The 16,334-nt window shown below is 33.1% G+C and overlaps 1 protein-coding gene and 1 pseudogene across 1 annotated transcript; one reads left to right on the top strand and one right to left on the bottom strand.

Annotated features, from left to right (window-relative positions):
* Positions 1-342: 342 nt before the first annotated feature.
* Positions 343-461, bottom strand: LOC111741677 (annotated as a pseudogene).
* A 14,586-nt stretch (positions 462-15,047) lies between these two features.
* LOC105293435 (short coiled-coil protein) lies at positions 15,048-15,925 on the top strand. Its single transcript, XM_023530965.1, has one exon. The coding sequence runs from the start codon at positions 15,104-15,106 to the stop codon at positions 15,350-15,352; it is 249 nt and encodes an 82-aa protein (XP_023386733.1). The 5' UTR covers positions 15,048-15,103; the 3' UTR covers positions 15,353-15,925.
* Positions 15,926-16,334: the final 409 nt, after the last annotated feature.

Below are 16,334 nucleotides of genomic sequence, written 5' to 3'. Positions count from 1 at the left end.
TAATCTGATAGTATGCATTTTTGTTAACTATATATTGACAAAAACATATATAGTGATTTATGACTTACGCTTTGGCTAAATAATACTTGGGCTTAAAATATTTTAATGCGACTTACTAGTTTTATTATACTAATTTCTAAATTCTTTTTGCTGTCCTATATTGCATGAGAACTGCTGGATGAAAGAATCAACAGCTATCTTCACCCTCTGTTCATACAGCTCTTTTTGAAACAGATTGATATCTGCTGGAGGAAAAGCACTTTTTCTTTTTCAGGTGAGGCAACCCTTGGTTGATTTCACAGATTGCAAGGACCTTGTCAGTTTACAGTCCCTTATTTTTTATGTCTACAGCACTTGGTCTTCCTAGGTGGTCTCCCATCCAAGTACTAACCAAGCCCAACTCTACTTAGCTTCCAAGATCAGATGGGATCAGGCTTGTTCAGGGTGGCATGGCTGTAGATGGAAAAGTGCTTTTTCAAGTATATATAGCTTTTATGGTTAAAAGCAGTGTTATGTTGTATGAGAAAAATCCATAGGTCGACATTTTTCCAAAGAAATGGAGGTAAAATGATTAGTCTAATTCTAAAATCTATAGCATATAGAAAGAACAATGAGGAGGGAGGGAGGGAGAGGGAGAAGAAGGGAGGAAGGAAGGGGACCAGAGAAAGGGAAGGGAGAGAGATGGACATAAGTAACAACAGAAGGTAAAATCTGCAGAAATCATATAGAAAACAAATTTATCTTGATTAATCAAACCTCAAATCATTCATTACTTTAAAATATAGTTGTGTAAAATTCTTTTCAATTGCATAACAGCCTCATTTCTTCAAACTGTCCAAGAGCCCTTCCTTAATTAACCTTAACCACTTGCTTTGGTTATCATCCATTTCTAAATCTCTTTGAAATTTTTTTCTAAGCCCAAGCACAGCATATTTAAAGAAACGACCATGGTTGGTGCAAAAGGAAAGAAAATTATGACCAAGGCCAGAATTAATCTTAGGATGCAAGAGATAGATGTTTATGAATATTAACATATTAATACTTTTTGTTTTATAAAACTTTCCCTTGTTCAAACTTTTATGGTTTTTCCACGATACTCTTTTTATATATGGTCTTATGTCTCTAATTGCTTGCTTTATTTTTAGGGGTATTCACCCCAACACCACTTCTCACATTCTTTTTCAGGAGAAAAACATTATTATTAAAAGTGTGAAATAGTTATTAGTTATGTATATGTTTCTCTTTCTTTCTCTTTGTGTGTGTGTCTGTGTTTGTGTGTGTGCGTGTGTGTTTAAGGGGTAAATATTCTGCATTCTGTTACTATATTTTAAAACAATAATGCCAAAGTAAGTTTGAGTTTAACAATATCTTTTTTAGGTAAATGTGCTTTCTTTTGATTGCTCGATATTAAGACATTAATAGTTATATCTAAATAAGGACTTTTCATAATAATTACATCTAAGGGCTTACCACCTAAGAGAGTTTCAAGCCGAATGTCAACAAAGAGATTATGACTGTGTAATCCAGATACTGAGGGTATGTGATGCTTTATAAACAATTCAAATGTGTTGTCACTGTCTGACGATGGCATCTGTATGGTTGAAAAAACTTTATTATTTTATTCAAATATTGATATCATGACATGAGATAAATGAGTCTAGGACAATGAAATGAGGTTCTTGGGGCTGTTAAATACTTAAGGGCTAGTGTAGCAGAGGTAACATGTATTCTCTAAATGGCATATTGAAGTGTCAAAATTAGCCTACTTTCACAGATTACAAAGAATAGAAATTATCAAAAGGAATGTAATTTATGCCTGTGCTGGAATAATATTGTGCAACAAGGGAAAAAATATGACCTAAAAGCATATATAGTCTGATCTCTCTCTGAACCAGTAAGTTTCATTCATTCAATTGCTGTTGGAAAAATGTCTGTGAAGCTCATGATAACAGCACCTTTATAACAGCAAGAAATTTGGGAGGAGTTTTAAGAAAAGAGAAACCAGTGAAGATAATTTTTCATCATTCTAACAGATGTCACTATTCGCGATCCAGTCTCCTTTTTCTTCAGTAGTGATTAGGATAATAGCTTAGGTCAGATCATAATAGCCTGAGTTAAGTGGAGAGTGACAGAGCAAAGCAGAGAAAAAAAGCAGCAAGTAGGAATTTGTGATCCTCAAGATCAATTATGCTGATGACTCTCAATTAGGACAGAAACATCAAAATTTACAATGAAGGAACAAAAAGCACATTTAAGATGACATGGACACAAATAGGAAGGCTTCCTAAGATTTCTGGCTTTGGTAACTGAGTAAAATCTACCAGGAGAAGGAATGTAGGCAGGGAAGCTGCAGGTTTGGAGAGATGACAACATGAGTTCAGTTTTAGACATATTGCAATCGACATCCCCATGGGACGCTCAGAGCCCAGGCCACCAGCAAAGGGAAGACATAACTGGATTATCATTTGCCAAAAGTATGAAGAAGTAAATTTTGTAAAAGCAAAAAAATATTTTGTTTTGGTTTGATGATCATTAGGGGGAGCCCCAGCACCTTTAATGATTCTTTACATCGAGATCAGAAATCTTGCCACAGTTTCAGGGGGGAAAAAAGTTGTTTTATACAGAAAGTTAGCATTTTATAAAAATCGGCTGCATATCAGTGACTCAAATGTGTCTGCAGTGTTTGTGGGATAGGATTGAAATGTTTTTTTCAAATTGCCAATTGTCCCTATATTTTTTCCTGGAGCATATAATGGCAAGGAGGTACCTTGACAACATTAAATATACTGAATTTCTTAAAATACAATGGGATCTCTTAAGATACAATTCAAAGAATAAAAAATATCTCCAATGTCATCATCACTCTACCTCCTCCAGGATGAAGAAGACACATCACAGAGTAAAAACAAGAAAGTATCTACCCATTGTCCTCTCCATTGCTTTGATCTAGAATTGTTTAAATCCAAGAGCAGCATGCATGGCTTACCCATCCCTCATTTATATCCAAGCTGTAATTTTGACATGATTGTCTACTTTTTTGGTCACTAAAATTTTGTAAGAGCATATGCTGCAGTGATGTGAAACCTGAGCCTTTAACTGTACATTATTGGTAGGCAAAAATAATCAATTTCCATTTGGATATCTGCCAGTCCCCATAGTACAATTGTGTATTGAAGAATGCATGAGTGGCTGCATAATGTCGTACACCTTTAATGATCCATTTGATATGCTGGTGATTAAATCTAATGAGCATGATCAAAGTCTTGGATAATTGCCAAACAGTCACATTAGAAAAAAACATGAATGGGAAGTCAGCTTGGTACAGTGTGTCTGGACAGAATGCAGGTGTTCACAGATAAAGTTTTATTGAAACAGCCAAACCTATTCATTTACACACTGTCTACAGCTGCATATGCACTGTCACAGTAGAGTTGAGAAATGATTGACCGTATGGCCACAAGCCTAAAACATCTGTGCTTTTGTAGAAAATGTTCATCAACCTGGACCTTTAGGAAGTTGATAATTTTCTAGCAAAATATAACAATCTAGAAGTAGAAAACTTGAATAGACCAGTTACTATAGACAAAAATGGAAAAGTGATTTTAAAAATCTACTTTCGAAAAAGCCTCCAGATTTCACTGAGTTTTATTTAAAGTTAAAAAAAAGTTTTAATGTCATTTAAACTATTTCAGGCCATTAGAAAACATTAAGTTCTTATATTCATTTTATGACTACAGTAAAGTCTCAATACCAAAACCAAATATAAATAGTATAAAAAAGAAAACTGTACATCAATATTACTTATAAATATAAATGCAGAAATTCTAAATGAAATTACAGTGACACATCTATAACAATGCATCCTGTTATCCATGTCACCTCAATAATTTTTAATAAAAAAATTTAAAAACAGGACTATTGCAATAAAAAATATATTAAATACCCATGGAAAATTGTTTTCATTGTGATAGTAAAATATTTTCACATTATAAATATTTACATGTTTATTTTAAAAATAGAATTGCAGAAAGCATAAGTACAATTTAATTTATATTTTAGAAAAATAAGTGTGGTGAAGACCAGGTAGGAGGCTATTACAGTATTGTGGGAAAGAGTTGGTAGTAACTCATAACTATCTCTCATTTTTTTCCCCTGAGTAGACTTGGGAATTAACTGGGGTTTCTTCAAATTATTTATTGTGCTAAATTCTGAGTCTGTCTACTTCTAGAGCTGTTCCTAAATGAACCTGTGATGTTTTACATATTCTTGTATGCCTATATATCTTTTAACAAGGATATTGGTGGGAGCTGCAGAAGCCTTTGTAAATACAAACTCACACATTCAGTTATATTAAAGGTCATATTTTTAAAGAGCAAGAAAACGTGTTTTTTAACTTTCTGTTTCTTACTTTAAATGCTTTCCCCCAGCCCTGACATTTGCTTTATTTTATGGATCTGCTTTTTAACTTCATTTTAACATCAAAATTTTCCTCAAAATTTTCCATTTTTTTCTTTTAATACTAATCCAAGGAAAGAAAACCATTAGTGATACTAATAAAATATTTTCTCTTTTATTTTAAAAAACCTTTCCTATTTCCTATGCAATCTGAATTAACATGTTCTGTGTCCTTCAATGCTCCCTTATACATTATTTCTTGACTTATGAATTGTCTTGATCTTTATTTGCCTATTATTTTATTGAGACCATATATTTGTATGTATATGTGTGTATAGTGTGTGTGTGTGTGTGTGTAGTGATGTTGATGACTGCTGATTGAGCAGAGTGGTGGTTGTTTAAGGTTGGGGTGGCTGTGGCAATTCCCTAAAATAAGACAACAATGAAGTTTACCACATCAGTTGATTTTTCCTTTCATGAATGATTTATCGGTAGCATGTGATGCTGTTTGATAGCACTTTACTCGCAAAACATCTTGAAAAATGGAGTAAATCCTTTCAAACCCTGTTGCTTCTTTATCAACTAAATTTATGTAATATTCTAAATCTTTTGTTGTCATTTCAACAACCTTCATAAAATCTTCACCAGGAGTAGATTTTACCTCCGGAAACCACTTTTTTTTTTTCTTTTTTCTTTTTTTTTTTTGCTTATCCATAAGAAGCAACTCCTCATCCATTAAAGTTTTATTATGAGATCGCAGCAATTTAGTTCTAATTCTAGTTCTAATTCTAGTTCTCTTGCTATTTCTATCACATTTACAATTACTTCCGTGAAGTCTCGAACCTTTCAACTTACTCAAAACTCCTGTAAATGTTAATATTTTCACTTCTTCCATAAATCATGAATGTCCTTAATGCAAAAGGCTTTTGTTTTGCACAGATCCATCAGAGGAATCATTGTCTATGGCAGCTATAGCCTTACAAAACATATTTCTTAAAAAATAAGACTTGAAAGTCAAAATTACTCCTTGATCCATAGGCTGCAAAATGAATATTGCATTAGCAGGCATGAAAACAACATTAGTCTTTTATAAACTTTCATCATTGCTCTTGGGTGACCAGGTGCATTGTCAACGAGCATCGTATTTTGAGAGGAACTTTTTTTTCTGAGTAGTAATCTCAACAGTGGGCTTAAAATAGTCAGTAAACCATGTTGTAAATAGTTGTGTTGCCATCCAAGCTTTGCTGTTCCATTTATAGAGCACAGGTGGAGCAGATTGAGCATAATTCTTAAGGTTCAGAGGATTTTCAGAATGATAAATGAGCTCTGGCTTCAGCTTGAAGTCACTGCATTAGCCCCCACCAAAAGAGTCAGCCTGTTCTCTGAAGCTTTGAAATGAGACAGTGACTTCTCTCTAGCTATGAAAGTCCCAGTTGACATCTTCTTCTGATATGAGGCTATTTCATCTACATTGAAAATGTGTTGTTTACTGTAACCACCTTCATTAATTATGTTAACTAGGTCTTCTGTATAACTTGCTGCAGCTTCTACATCAGCACTTGCTATTTTACCATGTACTTTTATGTTATGAAAATAACTTCTTTCCTTAAACCTCATGAATAAATCTATGCTAGCTTCAGAATTTTCTTCTGCAGCTCCCTCACCTCTCTTAGCCTTCATAGAATTAAAGAGAGTTAAGGCCTTGCTCTGGATTAGGAAATGTTGTAAGCGATTTGACCTATCTAGACCACTAAAACTTTCTGCATATCAGCAATAAGGCTGTTTCATTTTTTGCCATTGATGTGTTCACTGGAGTAGCACTTACAATTTCCTTCAAGAATTTTCCTTTGCATTCTGTTTAGCATAAGATGTCTACCTTTCAGCCTGTCTTGGCTTTCAAGACGTACCTTTGTCGCTAAGCTTAATCATATCTGGCTTTTGATTTAAAGTGAGAGATGTATGACTCTTTTTTTCCCTTGAGCACTTGGAGGCCATTGAAGGGTTATTAATTGGCCTAATTTCAATATTGTTGTGTCTCAGGGAATAGGGAGGCCCAAGGCAAGGGAGAGAGACAAGGGATAGTCGATAAGTAGGGCAGTCAGAACACAAACAACATTTATCAATTAAGTTTGCTGTCTTAAATGGACACAGTTCATGGCACCCCAACACAATTATAATAGTATCATCAAGGATCACTGATCAGAGATCATCATAAAAATCTAGTAATGAAAAAATGAAATATTGAGAGAATTATCAAATTGTGACACAGAGATATGAAGTGAGCAAATGCTGTTGGAAAAAATGGTGCTGATAGACTTGCTTGATGCAGGATTGCCACAAACCTTCAATTTGTAAAAAATGCAATATCTGTGAAAGGCAATAAAACAAAGCTCAATAAAACAAGGTATGCTTGCATAATTTATGAAACACATAGAAATATATATTTGTATTTAGATATTTTATACATGCATTCAATTAATCATACATATGATTATAAGCTATGGTGAGTTCTATAAATAAGTAGGATTCTACTCTAGATATTAACAAGGAAGAACCACCTTTAGGTAGGGTCCGCAGGGAAAGGCTATATTTAAATTATAGCTGTAAGCTATTGCAAGATTTATGCAAGAACATGCCATGATTGGAATTGTATATTTCACAGCTCATTCTGTGTTCTGTGGAGACATTGGATTGGTGTGCAGCAAAATCAGAAAATGTAACTGTATTTTTCTAATTACAAAGCCATGGTGACAAAGAATGTGGAGATGTAAAAAGAAAATGGATTTATATTTTTGGACTGTTTTGGAGAGCTAAGATTAAGATAACCACCAAATGGTTCTTCTCTCAGGTTTCTCAGTATGTTTGAAATTCTTTCAATACTATTCTGTAAATAAAAAGAACATAATAAAATTTACTGAATTGTAGCATTGTTTAAAAGGAAAATGTGTAATGGATTGGTATATACATGCCAGAAAACCTTAGGAAAATATGTAATCAAGAGTCAACAATTTATATAGTTGAACCTCATAATGTCAACTAAAAGTAACATTAGAATTCTAATCCCATTAGCAGATACAACTATTTCAATCAAACCCCAACCTTGGACTATTTTTCTTGCCTCTCGTTTGATTTCAGTCTGCTGCATCTTTGTGTTTGTAATATCAGAAGCACTTTTCTATTTCTGATTATCTGTTACACTATACAGATAATACCACATTATCCCAAGAGAACAACAGTTCAAGCTGGCCTATTGAACCTGAAATTCTCTTAAAAGGAACAGAGAAAAATGCAAGAATAGACGATGTTTTCACCCAGAACACCAAGTCAATTTCATTTCTCAGACTCAGTTTGTGGTCCTTTTGTATCCTTTGTACTCTAGTTGCTTCTTTACAGTGGGCAACAGGAATAAAGATAACAGCTAGATCACACAGTTTTGGAAAAGAAGTATTAACTGTGCCATCTCTGACTAGTGGAGTGTTTTTGTCTCCTAAATGTAGGTGCCAAACCAAATAATGTTAACCACTTTTTATCATGTCATACTGCTGATAACAGAATGTCTGCTTGTTTCTATTTAAAAACCATGGTAACCCAAGAAGAAAAAGCTGTGAAATTACACAGTTGTGAGAAAATTGATTTCTTTTCTCTCCAAATCCAAATCTTGATGGAGATTTTCTTTTCTATATCTCTTGTAACATGAATAAATGGGCTGAGGGCTTGTGCTCAGATGTCTCTTCTGAGATCAATGATTGGTTTTAAGGAAAGATTGCATTAACTCTAAGAACCTAATATATGAAATTATATTCTGAAGAAAAATTTAATGTTTATTATAAAAGGTTACCTTTCAAGCTCTCATTCTAGTAATGATATTGCATATTGTTGCCTGATTAGACCCACAGAGCTTCTCAGATATTCTTTTCTTCCTTTAAAACATTTAAGGGTGAACTTACAAAATAAAGATTTTTCTTTAAAGGAGACCTTGAGTATAATAGGAACAAAATAATCTATTAATAAGGTGATGAACTAATTTCCCTATTGCAAAATTAATAGTCACATTGGCTGCATTCGTTACTCTGATATTAAGATTATCAGAGACATGAATGGTTGGTAAGTCACTTGATTTGCAGAGTCTTCTGCTTGTAACATGTAAAACATCAGTAAAATTTTTAAAAACTTCGTTGAAATGGACACACAGCCAACAGAAAATTTTGATTCTCAGTAACAATTTTAATATTTATTATCCAGTGAAGAGATTAATGTTAGAAATAGTCTATTACTGTTAAAACAGCTTGGAACACAATGTGTACTCACTACATTATGTAGCCTGTCCTAGAGGCATTTAGACAATTAAATATTTTTGATTAATACATTATTCCTTCTTACTCTACCTTTTACTATAACATATTTATAATGTGGCTTGAAGCATATATGAGTTCTCTTTATAAAATACAGATGTGCCTGTTTGCTAAATGATATTTAAAGTCTTTGATTAGATTTTTATGACGATTTCAGCTATCTAAATGCATATTTTTTCTTCCAAGAAAAATGATTCTTTGCATTTTAATTAAACTCTATCTCAGAATTGCATTTTAAATTATTTCTTAAGGCACTATATAATGTATCCTATAGTAAGGGTTTACACTATAAAGCTTTTTGCCAATATATAGAAATAATTTTGTTTTAACAGAAAATGAAAGATTAAGCTTGGTATCTGTTGGGATTCATGAAGTTTCTCTTCATTTCAAATATGTGCTAGTGTTTCTATAGAAAACAAAAATTTTTAAGAATTATGCCTAATGAACTAACTAGTCATATTTGGTTCATTCATAGGGATGGTGTCTGTAGTGGTTTCTTGCAAAAGTCTTTGGAGAGCCTCTCTAAACTTTCTTCATGCAATATGAGTTTGATTGTTTTGATAAAATGAGAGAGACAAACCATGACTAAAAGTCTCACACCAGATTCAGATTTGTGGAAACCTTTATATAGATCTAGAAGTGACCAAGGGATTGGGGCTGGTACTAATTGGTAAGGGATATCAAACCGAAATAGAACATTTTATTTTCCTTCCCATAATAAGTTGTGCTGTGAAAAAGATTACACAATCTTTTACACATGAATAATTTTGGGGTCTTGTAAGTACATCCATAGAATGCAATGGTTGAAAAGCTATCCTGGTTTGTTGAGGTGGGCCATTAGGGTCAAGTAATCAATTTGTCGATCTCTGATTTCATAAACTCCATTTCTAATTATTTGACTTCCCATTGAAACTTTACTACAGGGAAGGAATGATAATCTACATCATTTTATAATTAACATTACTCATCACACATTAATAGATTGGCATTTATTTATATATGGTTTGCCTATGTCCATTTCTATCAGTATGTTTATATTTAAATATAGCAATAAATACATGTATGACAACAAAAGAAATTTAAATCAATGAATACTGTAGATTCTTTCCTCTCATTAGTGGACAAATATATATATATATATATATATTTTTGATAAACTTTTACCATTATTACACCTTCATGGTGCCCAGATGACAAGACCAAAGTAGAAAAATTAAAAATTGTATCTATTTTAGTCACTAACCAGCAAATCTTAATGCATCATTTTGTGGTGGCGATATTGTGGGAATGACCACTTTACATATTACTCATTTATCATTTATCTGTCTTCACCTGGAGAGTCCAATGTATCAATAGAATCCAGACATTTAATTTTCTATAGAGTTGTGAAAGTATACCAGTTGTCAGTGTAGGCATTCCTCTCTCATAATCCTTGACTTTATGCAGTAAGTCTCAGAGGAAATTACTTGTCTACTTGAAATTGGCACACCTCTCACCTACTCTCTAGTAGCTCTTTGAAGTTTACTTCTAAGTGTTTGATGTGTATAGGGAAAGGCCTTTGTGCAGAAACTGCTGAGTTTAAGGCAGAATTGGTCAAGTGCCCCCTGTCTGTTCTTAGAACTTAATTGTCCCAGGCCAGTTCAAAGAAAGAGAAGGGCTTGTGAAGTAGAGTATACACAAATATCAAAATGCGTAACAAGATACAACACCAAAAGCATACACAACAAAATAAAAATTGATAAATTGGACCTCATCAAAATTTAAAACTTTTATGCTTCAAATGACATTATTGACAAAGTGAAAAAACAATACATAGAATGTGAGAAAATATTTGCAAATGAAAATAGGATGGGATTAATATCTAGAATATATAAAGAACTCTTACAACTCAACAACAAAAATCAAACAACCTTATTCAAAATTAGGCAAAAGACTTAAACAGAATTTCTCCAAAGATCTACAAATGGCCAATAAGCATATGAAAAGATGCTCAATATCACTATTCATTAGGGACATTCATATCAAAACTATAATGAAATACCACTTCACACACATTAGGCTGTCTGCTATCAAAAAAATTAACAAGTGTTGTTGAGAATTCAGAGAAATATTAGTACAGTGCATTTATACTCTACTAACATAGATTATTTTTTGTCAGTGGAAACATCTACTTGCCTTCAGGTTCTACAAACACATACTTAGGCATTTTATTAAACAATTACATTAGGTTTCTTGATGATCTTCTTTAATCAGTCCTATTTTTCATTATTTATAATTTCGGATTACTTTATTTTTATATTAAACTCTAGGTACCAAAGAAATCTGAAGGATGAAAATTAGTATCATAAAATCGTGAATGTTATGAATTTTATTTAAACTCCCACAGTTGTTATACAATATAATATTGCTTCTCTATTGACTTGTTGTAAGGTATACAGATGTGTACTCTTGCTGTAGGCTATATTTTGTACCCCTTATTTTTTGGAGGGAGATTGCCTAAACAATATGAACATAATTCAGCATTTTTAATGCATTTCTCATATTTTATTAAGATTTGACATCATTGCATGCAATAAAACCAGACTTGACTTTTTATAAATTAACTCAAAATTCTTTAGAGGAACATACATCACGTATGTCATTCCTATTAACTAAAAGGGTAAATTTGCTTCCAAATTGGAATGCACTGACATATAAGGAAGAAAAAGCTGGGTTCTAAGACTTGTGTTCTGTCACTGACTTGCCCTGTAATTTTGAGTTAATGCTGTAAACTGAGTCTTTTTTCTCATTGACAAAGAGTTATTGGACTAGATGTCTTATGAGATCATTTAAATGAATGAACACGGTTGTGTACCAGTAAAACTTTATTAACAAAACAATCAGAAGGCTAGGTTTGGTCAATGGCCTATAGTTTACCACTTCCTAATTTAGAAGATAGTATTGTTGAAGCTAATATACTTTTATGGAATCACAGAAGATATTGTGGAAGTAGGTTTTAAATAAAACACAATTAGAAATAATGAAAGAGTGGCACTGTTGAATTTTTCTCTTTTAGGCTTAAATTAATTAAACAGGAAATACCACAAGATAAGGCCATATTATACTTTAATTCCTGGTGGAGCTCTTGGAAATCTATTATGCACCAAGATTGGATATATAAAGAAGTATATGCATAAGAAAATTTGTTATTCAAATTGGGCAAAATGAACATCTCATTTCTATTAAGTAGGAACAAATAGAATTTTTTTAAAAATGTAGCTTAGCTGAACTAAATCTAAAAAATCTATGTGCAAACAATTTTTTCAACTGTTGCAGTTCTTTCCTCCACATAAGGCACATTTTATTGCTTTAAGCAGTAAAATCAAGCAGGGGTATTTACCATCGGCCAGATTGTGTTGAGATTCACATATATCATATCATTTATTTAACACAATAATAACACTACAAAGTTTGTGATAATATTTTTCAAGTGAGGAAACTGTACTTCAGATGGCTCAGTTAATAAGTATATGTATAATCAATTTCAGAACTATGTATAACGTCAAAGTCCATGTTCTTAACTATTATACATCTTTCAGGCTTATCACTATTTCTCCTTCAGATATCACCAATCTTATTTTTTGTTTTGTTCTTAGTTGATCAAATATGAAATGCTGAGGAAAAAATATAGCAATATTTAATCATATTTTCAAAACCTAGAGAAAAAAACCTAGAAATAATTCAAGTAATTCACAGGTAAAAGCCCTTCCACGTTTTTCCCATAGATATTAGGCAACGTCCTTTTTATCAACCATCAGTTGTGTTGATAGTGGTTTCTTTGACAGTGAAAGACTGTACTGGCTTTTCCTTTGTTCCTCTCTCACTCTAACCACTTTCTCACCCATGATCTCTGGGATTACCTCCCAAATAAACTACCTGTACACGAGTCTTTGTCTCAGGTACCATTCTTGAGGGAAAATCAAGCTAAGACACAACTATTTTAGGTAGCTCCCTCTAAGCACTTTCAATCCCCACACTGCCTTAGATATTCTTCCTGGGCATTCCCAAAGCACTCATGACTTTGTTAATAAAAACCTAAGATAAATTTACATAGTTTAAACTTACCTAGTAACTGATTGCTGTTATAAGATATCTTACAACTGCTATAATTTTATTAGTTCTCTCTCTTTTTTTGACCTTTTGCTGTATATATAGACTATACAGTACATGAGCCCCTCATGTATTTCCTGACATTTGATCTTTCATCTGTCTTTGCTTCGCATTCTCAAATAATTAGTGAGGCATAGAAGGGCTGGAGCATGCCTTACAATTTTCTTTCTATTTCTAATATTTAATACTCACCAAGTAACTACAGGGCATTAGATACTGACTCAGTGGTGTTTCATAGTTCTCTAAGAAGCTACATAGTCCTTGAGAATGGAACACACATTTTCAGCTCAGAATTAAAACAGGAAGTTTCTTTTTATGCCATATAAAGTTGAAAATTCTCCTTTGTAACTATGTCAATGATATTTAGAACAAAATATATAACCTTAAAAGAGTTGGTACAGCAACACATCCATTTCTACTGACAAGCCGAGAGGTAGTTACTATTTTGCACTGTGTTGTGGTAGGAAGCAGAGTGTTCCACTGAAGTTAATTGATTTAAAAGTCACTACTTAATGTATTAGTAGAGACTTAAGTAAAATCTAGGGACTCACTTTTTTTATTGCCTTGAAGCAACAATTGTACATGGAAATCATGTGTAAATCAAAGAAGGAAGAAGCAAGCAGATTCCTAGCACTTTCAGCAAATAAAGGTAATTCTGTGTACATTAAGCTGTCACAAATGAAAGCACATGGAGAATGGAAAGCTTTTGCCTCATGAATTGTGTAAAGGAGCTTAGTGGGAGCAGTAACCTCAGCTATATTCAGACAATGGCAGAGTCAGATAGGGTGGTCAGGTACACAATGTGATGAGAGTAGATAATTCATAGACACAGACAATTGCTAATATCTAAAATAATTACATTATATATTTTGTGAACTCAGTTCATTTCATTTTTAGTGATTTAATTTTTAAATTAAAACTATCCAACTAAAAAAAAAGAATGAAAAGCACAGCCTCATATAGTTCTGTAAGAATGTGCTATATTTAATCTAGCTTTCAATTTTGAGAAAAGTTTTTACTCAATAAACAGTTTGTGCAAAGAACAGTATCTGAAGAATTCAAAACATACTTTTATAAACAGGTTATGTCTGAAATTTTCCACCCAGAAATAATTGGTGAGACATAATTTTAAGAGACATTAGCTTTGGAGAATTAATAAGAAATTGTATTTTATAATTACCAATGTAAGGAGCAGTTAGAAAAGCTGTTCTTAACCCTTACTTCTACCATCACACACATGATGACTAAGTCACCTGAGCCACTATTTCCATAGGCATCATTAAATTTTGCTACATAGTTTAAATGAATGTCAGTAATAATCATGGACTATTACCTTCAACATATATAAGATAAGCTATGATGTCATCCCTATTTTACTACTGGTGAAGACAGATTTGAAATGAGGAGAGTAAACAATTCATACACTTTCTTTTTGCATTATTGAGCCATTCTTTTTTGCATATGAAGGGGACCAAAGTTTTGCCTCCCCCAAATGTGCCTTCTAGGATAGTGATTTTAAGCTGGTTATTAAGAAACAAAAGACTCCAAAAGAAACTCTGACCCTCCCTTTCTTTACCTAAGAGATTAAGATAGAAAGGCCGTTCCAGGAAGGGTTGTTAGCATATTCACCTTAGCATTAGATAGAGAGGATCCACGCAGAGTCCTGTTAGTTAGATTCCCTTCTGTGTCCTTTGTTTCTGAGTTGCCTATCAGGAATTTGTTTACCATGTGTTTCTATGTGTTTTGGCTACCTGTAAAATGCCTATCTCTCTCTCAAAATCCCAGACACCTGCCCTGCTCTCTCCTTTCTCCATATAAACCTCAACTGCCCAAGGCCTCTTTGGGAGTGTCATTCTTATGGCACTCCCAAATGTGCATGCATATAGTAAACTTTGGACATCTAATTTTAACCCAGCTAGAAGAACTTAGAAGGTGGGAGGAAAATGATTTTTTCAGCCCCTACACATACCTCTAAATTAACATTCGTGTACCATAAAGCTTGCAAATATAGAGAATGATTATTTGAAAATTAATCCACAATGACAAGTGTCATGGAATTTTCATAATAATAATGTGAGGACAAGGATAATTCCATACTATGGGGTTTAATACAAAACTACATTTAAAAATATAAAAATAGATCCTTCCCCTTCCCAGCGCACCCAGTGGCACACTAGTATCCAAAGCCCAAAAGTTTGTTACCGAAGATGATGAATGCTGACATGGATCCAGTTGATGCTGAAAATCAGGTGGAACTGGAGGAGAAAACACGACTTATTAATCAAGTGTTGGAACTCCAACACACACTTGAAGATCTCTCCGTAAGAGTAGATGCAGTTAAGGAAGTAAATCTGAAGCTAAAATCAGAAAACCAAGTTCTTGGACAATATATAGAAAACCTCATGTCAGCCGCTAGTGTTTTTCAAAGAACTGACACAAAAAGCAAAAGAAAGTAAGGGATAGCTGTCCCTTCTGTCTATGAAGTTGCTGCTGATCTTTTTTTCTTTAAATGTTAGATAGATTCCAGGAGTTAAAGTACTTTTGTTTGTGACTTCATTTACTGTTTATCATGATAATGTCAGATCTAGGCAAAATTTAGAGCATAACAGAAGACTTCCATAAGTTTGTGTATTATGTTAGTCTATGAAAATGTGAAAATGTATTGTAGAGACTTTATAATTAGAAATGCATATATTTATGAAATTTGATAATGTTTTATCAAGGTTGCTTTGATTTATAGATTTAGCACTGTCTTTTATTCTAGGCATAGTTAGGAGATACAAGAAAATAATCATCAGGTTGTGAAAGTGACCAAAATCATGTACCAAATGCACAGTTTTATGTACTCTGTCCACCATCTTGTGCCTCTTCTCCATTTGCTTCTTCTTTCCCATTTCCCTTCTCCCAAAGGAGAAAATTGGTTTCCCATTTGTAATAGTAATTTCAGTAGTTAATCATCTGGAGAGTAACCTGAACTCTAATTATTGAAACTTAACCAAAATAAGATATTTTTTCAGTTAGGGCTTGTTATTTGTTAGTTGTACACCCACATAACGATGTTTGAGTCACTAACAGACTGCAGATATGATGGGTGGTATACCGTATAGCTAAGGTGTATAGTGGGCTCTACCATCTAGATTTATGTAAGTATACTCTATGATGTTTGCACAACCACATTGCCTAACAATGCCTTTCACAGAACATATTCTTCTGGTTAAGCAGTACATGATTGTATTTAGTAATAAGATAGGATTGTTGGTTTCCTTTTAATCAACTGAAAATAGAGGTTATAAAAATGAACAGTTTTCCTTGAATCTGAATTGTCAAATTGGGAAATTTGTTGTTGAAAACTTCCTTTTACACTAGATAACTTGGTATCTGAAAAGATGAGCTCTGGTTATGTATGTATGTTCGAAATAGAAAAAAATGTTTAAGAAA

The sequence above is a fragment of the Pteropus vampyrus genome, unplaced genomic scaffold (genome assembly GCF_000151845.1).
Source record: "Pteropus vampyrus isolate Shadow unplaced genomic scaffold, Pvam_2.0 Scaffold3, whole genome shotgun sequence".
In the NCBI taxonomy this organism is placed as follows: Eukaryota; Metazoa; Chordata; class Mammalia; order Chiroptera; family Pteropodidae; genus Pteropus; species Pteropus vampyrus.
This window is presented reverse-complemented; position numbering and strand designations above follow the sequence as displayed.